We start from the raw sequence: 14,301 nt of genomic DNA on the forward strand, positions 1-14,301 counted from the left end.
GTTGGGGAAAAATAATAATAATTCCATGCTTAGCAAGCATGCTTTCCCAGCTGGGAGTCAATCATGATGCGTGAAGTGCAACATGAGTCTCTTGTGTGCTGCAAGTACATTGATCTTGGCAGCCACACCCACTTCAATCAATCTGGTAACTCTCAGTATATGTATGGCATTAATCCCTCCCACCCAAGCTCTCAGTCTGCACATGACAGCAAATTCATATTTCCCTGGATGGAGTTAATATCCAGGTGGAAAAATTGCAAAGCGTGAAGCAACTCTTGACTGGACCAGGGTGAAATCTGAGGTAGAGAGTGAGAGGTTTGAGGACTCCTGCGTGTTCTTGGCTGGCTACTGAACAGATTATCCTTTTCCTACTGATGGCCCCCATGCACCTCAGGCTTTCCAGAATCCATTTGACATATACGGTAGCCAGACAATATGGCCAGATATCCTGATCACACAGGCCCACCTTAGAAAAGGGATCTTTTTAGGGCTTCTGGGTGAACACAGCATCTAATAAATGCCAGCACTAGGGCTTCAGTGTCCACAGCTGGGATAATTGTGGAATGTTCACGTAAGGCTTGCTATTGAGACCCAGTGGGGGAAATGGATGAAGCCCCTTAACATATGATTCGGTCGAGGTGGCCTATCCTGCCTCAACTCCCACAAGTCCCCCTGTGCCCCGCCCCCCTCCAAGTGCCCACGTGCTGCCAGATACTCACGCTCCATAAGTGGGGATGGGTGGAGGTGGGGGAGCTGCCCGGAACGTGTTGTAGACTGTACGCCCCCGCCCCCGTAAGTGTGCCCCTCGGTACGCTACTGCTGTTCCAGTGGCTGGGTAAGGGAAACCTGTTACTGCAGCAAAGAAAGAAACTTCCATGAGCACCCCCAGAATAACCCCAAATGCTGATCAATGCCTATCCATCCCTCCATGCCAGACAGGAGTTGCTCCACAGAGGGAGCAAAGAGCTTGCCCCTCTCTTTTCTTAGACAGACTCTCATGGGCCAGCAAGCCAACACAGGCACCTTCTCCTCACCCTTCTTCTCCACATGCTAATCCTTTAATAATCTTTCCATCCTCAATACTCCCACAAGAAGAGGTGTGCAGTATCTCTCCAAAACATCACTATGCCTCAGTTTTGGTTTCCTGAAGTTCCACTGCATCCACCAACCCCCTCTTCCTGATTTCTTGCTTGGCAGCAGTGGATGGTTACATGTTAGGAGCAAGCAAGAAGTAGGTTCTGCCATGAGACTCAGTGGTCTTGGCAAGTTCCTAAGGACAACTCTTGCCTGAGGGCCTGGCCTGATCCAGACATTACCTGCATAGAACTCAGGGCCATAGACGGTGCCCACCACAGGGTTCAGTTTCCAGCCTGGGGGAAAAGAGCAAGGAGTCATGAAAGCATCATCTCAAGCCATACCTGCCCTGTACCCACCACATCCCCAGGCCTGTCTGCTGCCAAAGGGAGGGATGGCAACCTGAAAAGCTGGGCCAAAGGATATCCGAGTCTCTGTGCTTGGTGAGACAGAGTGTCAGGCACATGGGAGATGGAGCCTAAGGGATTGACGGTCCATTTCTTTAGCAGGCTGAGTGACCATTTTGTCATCTGGGCTCCCTGAGATGTTCTACAAAGCTAGACCTCTCCCCCGCACCCCAACCTACCCCAGGAGATGTTTTGCACTTCTTGAGACCTTCCAAAACCCCAGCTGCAACCCCAGACATGGTGGCTTCGGGGACAGCAAACATATGAAAAGGGGCCTGCCAGACTTTCAAAAATGACTAACTCTGGCCTAGCTCAGTCACCCTCCTGCCACGCCCACTCCATTACCATTTGTGTAGGGATTGGCCACCTTCTTGTTTGTCATTACCCGTGCTGTCGCATTGTTGACCTGCAGATAAAGAGCAGAGGAAGTGAGTTACTGGAAGTCTGGAACCCCAATGTCACCCCTCTTTCTGGGAGGGGGTCTGGGATGGGAGACTCGAGGAAAGTTTCAGGATTCATAAATGCCATTCAGGATTTGGATCAGATTCCCCATATGGCATGGACTGGTAATCATTTTAGGAGACATTTTGCCTACAGTGCTAGGTCTGGCAGTGCCTGAAATTCTGACCCACTGCTCCCTGATTTCCTAAATGAAGGATTCCTTCTCTTCATAAAGTGTCCTGGCCTGCATCCTCTCTGAGTGGATGGACTTCAGACATGAGTGGAAAATTGCAGCTGGCTGTGATTTTGGCACTTGGAAAGGGATATAATCCTGAAACTCCCTACCTCCCCATTCCCAGTGTCACATTCACAGTTAACATGCAGGATCCTGCCCAGGCTGCATGCACAGTGGAAGGACCATCTTCTGGACAGGCTATGCAGTGCCATGTGAGAGAGAATGCCAGAAACCAGGCCCAGCGCAAAAGGGCAGGAGCTCCAGCAAAAGAAGAGACCTGGGCCAAGGCAGCTCTATCTGTCTTTCCCACAGTCCTGATTTCCCAAGGGCTAAGTAGTGAGGGAGCACCTTACATGGCACAGCACCTCATAGCCCAGTGGGACCAAGAAGGGTTGCCAGCTCTCCCGGGACCAAACCAAGACATTGTTCATTCGCATCTCTAAGTAGCTGACATTGAAATCGACATTTTAAATATTAAATACTCAAGAAGTAAGAAAGAATCAGTCAACTGGCAATATGACTACCCAAATTTCCCCCACAGGGCCTGGGCGTCACAATCACATGGTGGCCCAAGCTGGTTTCCTAACCCAGGACTTCTGTTGGAGAGGCTCTGCCCTCTTTCCTTCCCCTCCACTCTGCATTCCCTCCCTCTCTCTCAGGATCAACAGCACAGGGCATGCAACATCCACTCGCCCGCTTGCTTGTCCCATGAGGCCCCAGAGGCAGGAACAGTCAAAAGGGGTGGGGTGGGGGAGCAAGTGGGGCTCCTAAGGCCCGACGCAGAGCAGGCAGTGCCCTTGTCCGCACCTCGATCTTGCGTCCCTCTACGATGGTGCCATTCAGCTTCTCCCGTGCCCGATCGGCATCTGCACTAGTTTCAAAAGTTACAAACCCAAAACCCTGTGAGTGGGGGAGAGAAAGAAAAAAAGGAGAGAGAAAGAGAGTGGGGGGGGAGGAGGGGGAGAGGGAGATATGGGACGAGGAGAGAAAGATGAAGAGAGAGAGAGAGAGAGAAAAGGGGTGGGAGGGACAGGACAGAGAGAAGGGGTGAGTAAGGAGCAGCAGAGACAGAGCCTCCCAGGGCCTGGGAGAAGAGGCAGGGAGTGGACTTCCCAAACCACCCCAAGGGCTGGGGGGAAGGGGCAGAGCAAGGAGAAGGGAGGGGAAGGCTGGAGAGGAGTAAGACAGGCACTGGCTTGGTTTCCCAAGAGTCAGCAGTTGCAGGACAACACAAGGCAGAGGGCATGACCCTTCCCGATGGGACTGTTGTAAGTTAGCTCTGGGATGAGGACCTGGCACTTGTAATCAATTCCACGCAGCCCCTAGAGAGAAACTATATTTATTTTCTGGGTGACGAAGGGAAGTTGTGGATCTTGATCTTTTAACTGGACAATGGGCAACACTCGATGTGATGCGGGAGATCCATGAATGGATCTCCAGATGTTTTTTTCAGAGGTTGAAACCAGCTGTGCTGGTGGTTGTAGGACTGGTCCAGGGACATTTTGCTGGGGGTATCTAACCCCTTTCCTCAAATTCATTTCCCTGACTGAAATCCACACCCCCACCACACTGGGGGAAAGAGGCAGGTACCCATATTGTACCTGTTTTTCTTCCCCACAGCAAAGCTAATAATAGCTTCAGGGTTGGATTCTGATTGTCAAATTTGCCCCCACCCTCCATGCTGCTTTTAAGAGTTGGGGGAAAACATCATTGGAAGATCCAGTCACAGATCTTTGGTGTCACTCCTAGCTTGACTCTAAGAGCCAATCCTGAAATATATAGGTGCCTGGAAAAAATTCAATAAAGGTATTCTTTAGGAGTTGAAATGAATATAAAATCAAACACCATATCCTTTTGTGGGGGGGGGGGGGAAGGCTACACTAAAAAAAGGCAATACCCATTTTGCCACGGGCCATGCCCATCCCGATCTCCTCCAAACCTTTGCACCAAGCTGCCTTATGTAACATACTTTTTTTCTTTTGTTAGAATGATTTCTGGTTTCACGATGATAGGTGGTTCTTTTCCTGCCTTAAACTGCATGTGAGGTTACTAGTCTATCATCTTTTAAAAAGCCATGCTGCATGTAGCTTATTGTGAATCCAAAGAAAGCTGTATAGCAAATACCTTCACAGAGCACATTAGTGCCAGGAGTGATACAACCAAAATTTAATTCTTGGTCCATGGTTGCAGGGTTTGGGGTGGGTGTGAAGAATGGTTAGAAACTGGTAGGACAATTTGAAGCAGAGAGAGGAAATGGCTAAGAGAGCTGGGAGGGGCTGGAGGGAAAAATTGAGAGGGTCATCTGGCCCCTGGGAAGACGCTCAGTGACAGTGGGCTGTACCATACATCAACATGTTGAACCCACCTTGGAGCCACGCTCATTGAAAATGATCTCAACATCCAGGATTTTTCCAAATTGCTGCCAAAAGAAAAAAGAACAAAAGAACAAATGGGCATGTGAAAATGGGAGTCAAGTAATCATTCCCTTTCAATCCCATTTGGTAACAGAAACTCCTTTTGCTTTGGTTTACCCGCAAGGAGCACTGTGCTTCTGGGGATAAAATAAAACAGCCAGAGACAAACTCTGGGCCTGTTGCCCTCTCCATGTAGACGTCTTCTTGATTCTGCCATAGGTCACTGGATTACATCTCAATCTCTGGGAGCACAGCAATGACAGGACAGACATTTCACCTTTCAAGCAGATCCACCCGTCTCACTCTGGCCTGGTTCACACAATCATTCAAATCTAGGTTTAATGTGAGTTACAGACAGTGTGACTGTATGAACCCATGCCAAGATGAATCTGAGATTCCTGCCTTGGCATGGGTTCACACAATCATGTGAATGTCAGCAACTCACATTGAACCTAGATTCAACGACTGTGTGAACCATGCCTCTGAGGGTTGCTCAGGTTTATCTATGTTTGGACTGAGAAGACAGGTCAGCCCTGCTGGAGCCCAGGATCACCAAAGTTACAGAGTTTTGTGCATGGAAGAGAACAGACCTTCCCCCGAGGTGTCACTTGGCTGGGAAGCCAAGGCAAAATTTGAGCGGGGGAAACTCTGTGCCCTACCCCACGCTCTGCAAGGCAAGTACAGAGACTCTTGTGAGACTAAGTAGCCAAGAGCAGCTGTTTGTGGAGAGACTGGGCAGATTGCTCAGAGCACATGTCTCGGGGGAAGGTCTGGGAACAGCATTTAGCTCTGCTTGTAGCGCCTCCTGGGACCCAATACCTCTTTATGGCCACGGGGTGGGAAATGGACTCACCCCAAACATTTGCCGCAAGTCAGGATCCCGGAAGCGGAAGGGGATGTTGGACACGTGTAACCGTTTGGGCTGTTGCTTGTCGGAGCCGCTCTCTGGCGGGTGTAGCGTCTGGCTGTCTGTCTGTGCCGCTTCATCTGTCTGCTGGGGGGCGGGGCGAAATTCATGGTGAGTCTACCACTGTTTCAAGCAGTTTGTGTGTATGTGCACAGGTAAGATTGTTGCTGATCCTTCCAAAGGGCAGGTTGTAAAGGTGTGGGACCAGTGCAAGGGCACTGGGAATGAAAACTGGGTTTTTAGTACCCAGGATATAAACAACTTAGGCTTGACAGGCACAGGGGTCTGGGTACATGTATGAAGGGGAACCCATGTGGTTGCAAATCTTTAATGACACATAAGAGTTGGTGGCAAATGGAGGATGGAAGTTCCCAGTTCAAATCCCACTTCATCCATGTATTCACTAGCAAGTTTAAGGCAAACTCACTGTACTTTTAGCCTCAATGCAACATGGGGATAACAACACTGGCCTACCTTAGGGGGCAGTTGTAAGGATCATGGTGAAGGGCTTTTAACACGTACATGCTAAGTATGGTTGCACATAGGTGCATGTGTGAAAGAGTGGGGAAAGGGCTGGGTGAGGAGAAACGGTGTGTGGAAGGGTGCTGGCTTGACTGGGGGCTTGCATGTGGGCCTGGATGCCTACAGCCATGTGGGCAGGCAGCGCTCACCCTCCTCACCGCGTGGTGGCAAGAAGCCAGCCTGGCACTCAGGCACTGAGGAGCGGCTGGGAATGGCTCACTCAGCACTTCCCCGCCGAGCTGCATTACAACCACATCATTGGCACGATGGGATTGGCAAGCAGCCAAGCAGGTAGATTACCAGTGATTAGAGACACGAGGGGAGCCAGGAAACTTAAGCGCTGAGCCACAAATGCCCACGGGGGCAGTGGGGTGCTGGAATTGCCGCTGTGTGCCGGCCTCTTGCGGCATAAGCCCTCGGCTCTTTCAGCCCTGTTCCATCCAGACCCCAACCCACAATCCCCTGCTCTCTCTGGCCCTCAGCTCTCATGTGGAACAGGGCGAGGCAGAAAAGCTGGGGAGTGGGATGAGGTTGATCTCCTGCTTCAGTCTGCCCCTAGGCCCATAGTGCTGCCCCTCAGTCTTGAACCACTAAGTCTCCTCCCTCCATTTCCCCAAAATGACCTCTTATCGTGGGCTTCTCACCTAACTCTGTACATGGATTCTTTTGCTTACTTGCTTCGGTTCTGCATCCTCGCAGAGGGACACACCCCCCCCACTCCTTCCCCACATGACTTTCCTCAGCTGAGCAGTGAACCCACCACACAGACTTTCTCCATGCCCAAGTTGCTTCCCATTACAGGCCTTGTTCGCACAATGTCTCTTACCGGTACTGTTTGTGTGCCCGCTATGGATTGCGTGCTGGCATCAGTGCCCGGCTGTTCACTGTGGCTCTGTGCTGGCGTATAGAGAGTCAAGGCATGCTCAGGTACTGTGCTCTGCCCTGAGTAGTCCTGTGCTGGGTGTGGGTGTGGCGGAGGAGCATACTCTGCAGGGATGCCATTCTGCGGGGGCGGTGGGTACGTGGCTGGGGGGTAGGGCTGGGCCATTGCGTCAGGCGGAGCCGTGGCGTCCTGGTTACCCTGCAGAGATGTAATGAGAGAAACATGCTTATTCATTGTCTCTAGAACTCTAGGAGGAGTCATGAGCCGAATGACAGTCCATTATCTTCCCCTTCAAAATGGCCGATGCAAGTCTGTCCGTTGGCTCTCTGAGTTACCATAATTTTTTCTTAGTATGAGGCTGTGTGTTCTACATGCCAAAATCAGTACTGGGGTTGGGCCCCAAACTCCCCCAAATACACTCCACATTCTGCATCCTAGTAATCCAAATTCTGAAGTCAGGGGGAAAAATGCATCTTGAAAACATTTGCCGATGTGTACAAATCTATCCTGGTTTTCAGCAAATTTGACTGAAATTCAAATTCCACTAGAGGAACGAAAGGGGAAAAGGGCATGGCAACAAAAGACAAGTGATCTGTTGAGGCAAAGGTAGGAGGGCAAAGATAAGTTATGCCAAGCAATTAAGTCCTACTCTGAATTTCTGTAAGCCTTGCTCTGCTCCTCACTGGTATCTGAAGTTGCTTCATACACTGTTTACACATTGTAAAGCATTCCGCCTCCCATTTATCTACAGTTTTCTTTATATGTATAGGCTAGAAACCTGTTATTTTCACAAATGGATATTCTCAGGATCGCATATTCTGTACCAGATGCCAGCTTCTATGCTTGCATGGCATATACACAACCTTAGCCATAGTAGATCACTGCAGGTAAGAAATGCCAGCAGAGGAGGGGGAATGCTGGAGATCAGAAGACTGCAGGAAGGTTGCAGAATCAGTTCTAGTCCTTGCTTATTCCAGATGAGGGCACGGGGAGAGGTTGGTGGAAATCAACAGGACTGGGCTTGGAAGGGCAGTAAAAAAGGGATGAAAAACAATACTTTTTAAAATATTACTGTACAATTAGATAGTTAAAAAAACAATAACAAAAACCTGCAGATTTAATACCAGAGTTAAGGTTATCTTTTTTAGGGCCAGTCTCAACAAAGTGGGCAGATTGGAACCTAAGGTTGATGCCATGTGCTCAGTAATGATGTTGTGCAATATCACAAACTGTGCTCACATCCAACTTGCCCTCCATGCACCCACACATGTCCTTGGTATTTGAGGATCATTCATGGTGAGGAGAATGGAGAGCCTGGCGCCAGCAAGGATGTCCCATGTTGTTTTGTTCCTGTACTGCTGTATGAAGCATCTGAGCCTTATTTCAGGTGCCTACCTGCCTCCTCTCACACAATCTGAGCCTGAACAGGACTCTGCCACTCATGCGTCCAGACAAGCGGCACTGCAAGATATAGTGCACTTTGCGAGCATAGTAGTGTATTGGGATACCTCTCTGCGCTGGGCCACTCCTTTCCTATCCCTCCATCCCTCCAGTGGCTGTTGCTGGTGTCTGTCTTATGTTTCTTTTTTAGATTGTGAGCCCTTTGGGAACAGGGAGCCATAGCTATCTATATATCTCCATGTAAACCGCTTTGGTAACTTTTGTTGAAAAGCAGACTATTTGTCGTATTTTTATTGCCCCCTGTCTCTATGGCCAAGGTGGCTGCCAGCAGTAAGGGTGTGCATGAATGGTTCATGAAGAACCAGTTCATAGATTTGATTGCAGACCGAACCGGAGGGTGTACGTGTTTTGGTCTGTAACCGAACCAGGCCCAGTCTGTGTGAACTGGCTCTGCGTGAACAGGGGCAGCCAGGCAGGAGCGGTGAGAGATGTAAAGCGCTGCTTACTGTGCCGGTGAGGCTGCCAGCGGGGCTGCTCACCCTCCCAGCGGCCCCAAGCATGCTCCCTGCTCCTTTTACCATGCTGTCGGCTCAGTGGTGGTTAGGTTCTGGCTCCACGCACGTGCTGGTGGCTTGGTAACAGGAGAGGGGAGTATGCTTGGGGCCATCAGCGGGGGGTGGGGAGCGGTGGTGCCAGCAGCTGCGCTGGCAGGGTAACCAGTGCTTTACATCGCTCACTGCCCCTGCCCAGCCACCCCTTACCTCCCAAAGGGCCGCCCAGCCCCCTGTACTTGTAAAGGGGAATCTTCACCAGATTTCCGCGCCCCCCCCCCCGCAACTGGTTTGGCCTAGTTTGATGGCCGAACTGAACTGGACCCGGTTCGGCCAGACCCAGAATGGATCCGTTCAAATCTGATTAGTATTTGAACTGAGCCAGCCCAACTGCTTCTGTGCATACCCCTAGCCAGCAGCCCGAGCGCCCCCACTGGTGGGTGAGGTAGGAGACACCGACCTCACTGAAGAAGGTTTAGAAGCAGGACCACCTGGGGGAGGAGTGGTGGGATTGTGAGCAATCCCAGCACTTCACACGATTGGCCCTACCTGGGGTACCCGTCCTACCCCAGGCTGGTCCTGTGAATGACCCTATTATGTTACATCCCCAGATTCAGTGTCAGAAACCTGAACTCACACATCATTCAGCTCCTAGAGTGCCAGGGCAAGTCTCCCTGCCGGGGGTTCTATGTGACACCTCACCTGCTGGAGCAGTGTCCTTCTCACCCAACTCCTCTGGTGCTCTGTGTGCCAGCCGAGACACTAATAGAACTAGAAGACTATAGGAGACACTGGTGACTCTAGCATCTTCTCAGCTTATAGCTTCCAACATAAGAGAGGAATATCTGATAACCTTCCTCCCTGAGCTTGGGAAAAGCTCCAGATGGTGCTGCTATCCAGCCTTTACTGGAGTGCACCACAAAACCTCATTTCGGTGGTCAGGAGAAGGATGATAAAGGGTGCTAGAAGAGGGGCCCCTCTCAACTGCAGATCCTGTCCTGCAAGCTAATGAAGTAAACTACAAAGAGTCTTGGGTCAATTCAAAGGACCATCCCTCTAGCAATACAGATGCTTCCTAAGGCAATACATGGCCAGGGCAATGTGGGACATCTTTGCTGGTGCCAGGCCCTCCATCCTCTCCATCTTGATTTGGGCCTCAAAGACCAAGGAAAAATGTGGGTGCATGGAAGGCAAGTTGTGAGTAAGCACAATTTGTGACATCGCACAACACCATTACTGATCATGTGGCACGCCTGTTAGGGCACCAACCTTAGTTTCCAGTCTCCTGGCTTTGTAGAGCTTGAACCAAAATGAGACAGCCTTAACTCTGGTCTTAAACCGGCAGGTTTTTTGACTCTATAATTTCCATGGTTTGTAAGAAGGAAATTTATAATTACAGTGTTAGCAATTCAATACCCAATCCAAATACCACATTTAGTGTTGATTCTAATGAACAGTGTATAATATAATGCAGTGTGTTGCATTGTATTATCTCTTACATGTTTCTACAACCATTGTAGGATATTCTGCATTATGGTGAAGTCTTGCAATGGTGCAGAAGAACCAGTGTGGTGTAATGGTTATTCACTGGATGACTTTGGGCCAGTCACTTCTCTCTCAGCCTAGTTTACTTCACAGGGTTGTTATGAGAATAAATATAATAATTATGTACTCTGGGCTCCTTGGAGAAAGGGCAGGATAAAAATAAATAAATAAATAAATAAATAAATAATGAAATACAGGTGGCCCTGGTAATCTGTGGTTCCAGCAACCATGGTTTTGCATATATATGCAGTGAGGTCCTAGAGACCTGGTTTCCATATCTGCAGGTGCAAAAATAGGTCATTTTTGCCTATCCACAATTTGAGGGCCACTGGAAATGACTTCCAGAGTAATTTCTGGGGTCATTTCTGGTCTGGAGGCAGCACAGAGTCATTCTGTGGCTCTTAAAAAAAAAATCCACACTTTTTTTTTGCTAAAATTGGTGGAATTGGGGGTTTGGGGTGGCATTGCTGGAGACCTGAAGAGCAAGATAGAGTACTTTATCTTTATTTCTCTTATTTATGCTCCCCCCACCCATTTTTAACCTGTGTGTGTGGGAACCTAACCCCTCGATTCCCTTAGGGGTAAGGTTTCATTATTTGTGGTTTCTGTATTCACGCCTATAGGCGAGAATGGAACCCTCACAAATAACGAGGGCCAGCTGTATACTACGTTACTTGGAAGGTGTATTGGGAGCCACTTGAGTAAAAATATCTTCAGTGTGGGAGCCATTTCCTATCTCCATGCAGTGTTGTGCTTTTCCCAGCACCGGAGGGTGCGGGGAGGGCTAGAAAAATAACAGAGCCCTGTAAAGCTCCAGCATCATCTTGAAAGGCACACACAGAGCTCTGTGCCTCATCCTCCTCAGTATTTTGGCCACATAACTCTGTGAGGAAGGTGCTGGGAAGGATGATACTTTCCTGTGCTCTGTGTGTGCCTCTCAAGATGGTGCCAAAAAGAAGCAAAAATGTCCCTCATTGCCCTGGTCGTATACTGTTTTATGAAGAATCTGAGCTATGGGTGTGCAAAGTGGTCTGGTTCAAACACCAGTTTGACTCAAACTGGGGCGGTTCAAGTGGTCCGGGTTTGAACTGGACCAGCCCCCCGCCCCCCACCAAGGGGGTGCCAATCTGAGTTCAAACCAAGCTGGCCCCAGTTTGAACCAGACCAGTTTGGACGGGTTTGGGTGTCTACTTCTAAAGGTCGAGGTGTGTGTGTGTGTGTTTTCTAGACCTGGGGTGTGTGGGCTGCTTACTTTCAGTGGGGCGGGGCAACAGCTCTCCCCCAACCCCTGCCAGCCTCTTCCAGAGGAGCCAGCTGTTTGGGCCTTCTCTGGCCTGGTTTGGTGCAGAGGTCACTAAAATGGCCTCCACGCGTGCAGGGAGGCCCAAACTGGGCAACAGCTGGCCCAGGCTACTCTGGAGGTCAGAAGGGGTATGGAGGACCTGCCGCTGCCCCTGACTCCCCTCCTGCATCCTCTAAATCTAGGAAGCCCTGCTGCTGCTTTACTTCTAAAGGGGAATCCTCACCGGATTCCCCTTTACAAGTAGACCCCTGAACTGGTCCGCAAAACGGTTCGAACCAGTGCAGAAGTCGAACCGGACTGGGTCCAGTTCAACCAAACTGGGACTAGGCCTGGCCGGTTCCATGCACATCCCTAATCTGAGAATTATTTCAGGAGTTTTCAAACTTGGACTACAACTCCCCCCAATCCCCACCGAATTCTAATGCCCCTCTAGGGGGCTTGTGTGGTTGTGCCTGTAGAATCTAGCAAACTGTCTAAAGTGACCCGTCTGCAACAGGCCTTGTCAGGGGTTAAGTTGATTACCTTAGTGTTTTTTTAAAAAAATGAAACAGGTGTGATTAAAATGGCCCACTCCACTGAAGTCAAAGGGACCTTCTTACTGTAGAAGTCAAGTGCAGTTTTCCTGTCAGCATTTTGACAGTGAGGATGGGCAGCAAGGACAGTGTCAACTGAGGTAATTCTGAAGAAGTCTGAGGGAGCCACTCTCCGCCTGACAGATAAGAGCATGGAGGAGGGGAAAGAAAAGGATGTAGCAATCCTGGGCAGACTTACTCAGAAATAAGACCCCATACTGCTTCTCCCCTACTTTGCTCTAACTACCCACCTGGATTTCCCCAACTGTCCATTCCGTCTTTCCCCTTCTGCCCTTCCTTGAGAGTTCACCTTCCATCGCCAAAGAAGCCTTGCACTTGCAATAGTCTCCAATGGCTGGCTCTCCCTGCTGATGCCAGACTACTGGGAAACTGTGTCAGCATAGCGGCTTCATTATCCAAAGAGCCATGCTCTGCATAACTTTGCCAGCACTTGCTTCCCATAGACTTTAATGGTGTCGGAAGAGAAAGAGGAAGCAAATGCTGGAAGAAGCCCCCTCCCCTTCATATCTCAGGCTCTGAGAGGGCTGCATACAACAAAAAAAGATATATTTCCTGGTCTTTAAAAAAAAAAAAAGCTGCTAAGATCCAAGTTGTAGTTTCTACAGTTGGACAAATTAACAACAGTGTATTAGAACAAACTCACAATAAAGATATCAACAAGCATATATCAGTTCCCTCTGGAGTACAAATAAGCAAACTTCAATGAACATATGCCAAACGAATTTTGATCAAAATGTCATCATCAGTGGCTTTAATAGTATGGTTTTCAAACTGCTCCAGGATTCAGCAAAGCTAGGCAGGTGTGCATTCTTCCATATATGCACTTGCTAAACAATAAGCTTCTTCTCATGACCCTAAATAGGGTTGGAGGAGCATTCAGGACAGCCATCTGCGCTCCTGATGAGTCATCATGCAAACTCAAAAAAGCCAGGTAAGAAGAAGGGAAAGTGATCATGTGGGTGGTGGGAGCCAGATCGGACGGCTTCGTTCGCCCTCAGTAAAATGAAGGGAGGGTGGAACACCAATACGACAAATATTTATATACCATTTTTTAACCAAAGTTCCCAAAGTGGTTTACATAAAGATAAACGAATAAATAAAATGGGAAGGATGTGCTCGTCCTACCCAGCTCCCAACTCTCCCATGATCACTTTCCCCTCCTCCTACTTTGCTGTTGGAGTTCTCACGACCACTAATCAGGAGCATGCCTGGCTCCCCCACCCTGGCTAGGTGCTCCTCTGACCCTGTTTAGGGTTGTGAGAACAGCCCTAATTTGTTCTGTAAAATGTTTAGGATGCACCTTTCCTCATGGGCTTTCCTCAAACTGAGATATATACGACTATGTCCACAGACTAGGAAGTATAAACTAGTCCGGTGTCCAGCAACAAATGCAGAAATAGCACAAACACAGCTGGGAAGTATCCTGACTCGTGAAACACATTTGGCATATGCTCACTGAAGTTTGTTTATTTGTACTCCAGAGGGAATGGCCATATTGGAATATCCTGTAATATCCTGTTACATGTACTTTGCCTGTGCTTGTTGATATCTTGTAGATATCATGGATTATCTTGATAAATCTTTGTTAATTTTAAATTGCACAATTTACAACTTGGGTCTCTGTCACCTGTTTTGAGAGGGAGAAGACAAACTTCTTTTGAATAAGGTGTGGGGAGGAGCTGGGCCAGAAAGAAACCTACAGGTGTATGGGAACCATTCACACCTAGCCACCTGATCATGATGCTATTCAGTCAAAAGTTTCCTGGCAGACAGGACAGTGCAGAGAACCTTGAGCATTTTACCCATCAATTTCCTCTCTCCTAGCTTCTAGCTGGGATCAAATCTCCAAATCAGAATACCTTGAAGTGAGAAGTAAAATCCTGTTGATTTATTGGGATCACTTTGCCAGATATTGGGCTGGTTCTCACAATCTTTTTCTGGGCAGGAGGAGCAGCAAGGCTGGGTATGGCAGCCCTGTACACTCCTGATTGGCCATCGTGAGAATTCTACAGTCAAGGTAGGTGG

The 14,301-nt window shown here is 49.0% G+C and overlaps 1 protein-coding gene across 18 annotated transcripts in view; it reads right to left on the bottom strand.

Moving 5' to 3' along the window:
- Nucleotides 1-14,301, bottom strand: part of RBFOX3 (RNA binding fox-1 homolog 3) — a 463,533-nt gene that overhangs the window by 23,702 nt on the left and 425,530 nt on the right. For 14 of the 18 annotated variants that reach the window (XM_053291948.1, XM_053291955.1, XM_053291963.1 and 11 more), the window contains 7 exons: nucleotides 6,827-7,081; nucleotides 5,425-5,565; nucleotides 4,523-4,576; nucleotides 2,965-3,057; nucleotides 1,827-1,887; nucleotides 1,317-1,370; nucleotides 720-852 (listed from right to left, as the gene is read on the bottom strand). In XM_053291948.1, the coding sequence (XP_053147923.1) occupies nucleotides 720-852; nucleotides 1,317-1,370; nucleotides 1,827-1,887; nucleotides 2,965-3,057; nucleotides 4,523-4,576; nucleotides 5,425-5,565; nucleotides 6,827-7,081 (791 nt within the window). The remainder of the gene's footprint in view (nucleotides 1-719; nucleotides 853-1,316; nucleotides 1,371-1,826; nucleotides 1,888-2,964; nucleotides 3,058-4,522; nucleotides 4,577-5,424; nucleotides 5,566-6,826; nucleotides 7,082-14,301) is intronic. The other 4 variants (XM_053291947.1, XM_053291952.1, XM_053291954.1 and 1 more) reach the window with 2 other exon arrangements.

Source organism: Hemicordylus capensis, chromosome 2, assembly GCF_027244095.1.
Source record: "Hemicordylus capensis ecotype Gifberg chromosome 2, rHemCap1.1.pri, whole genome shotgun sequence".
In the NCBI taxonomy this organism is placed as follows: domain Eukaryota; kingdom Metazoa; phylum Chordata; class Lepidosauria; order Squamata; family Cordylidae; genus Hemicordylus; species Hemicordylus capensis.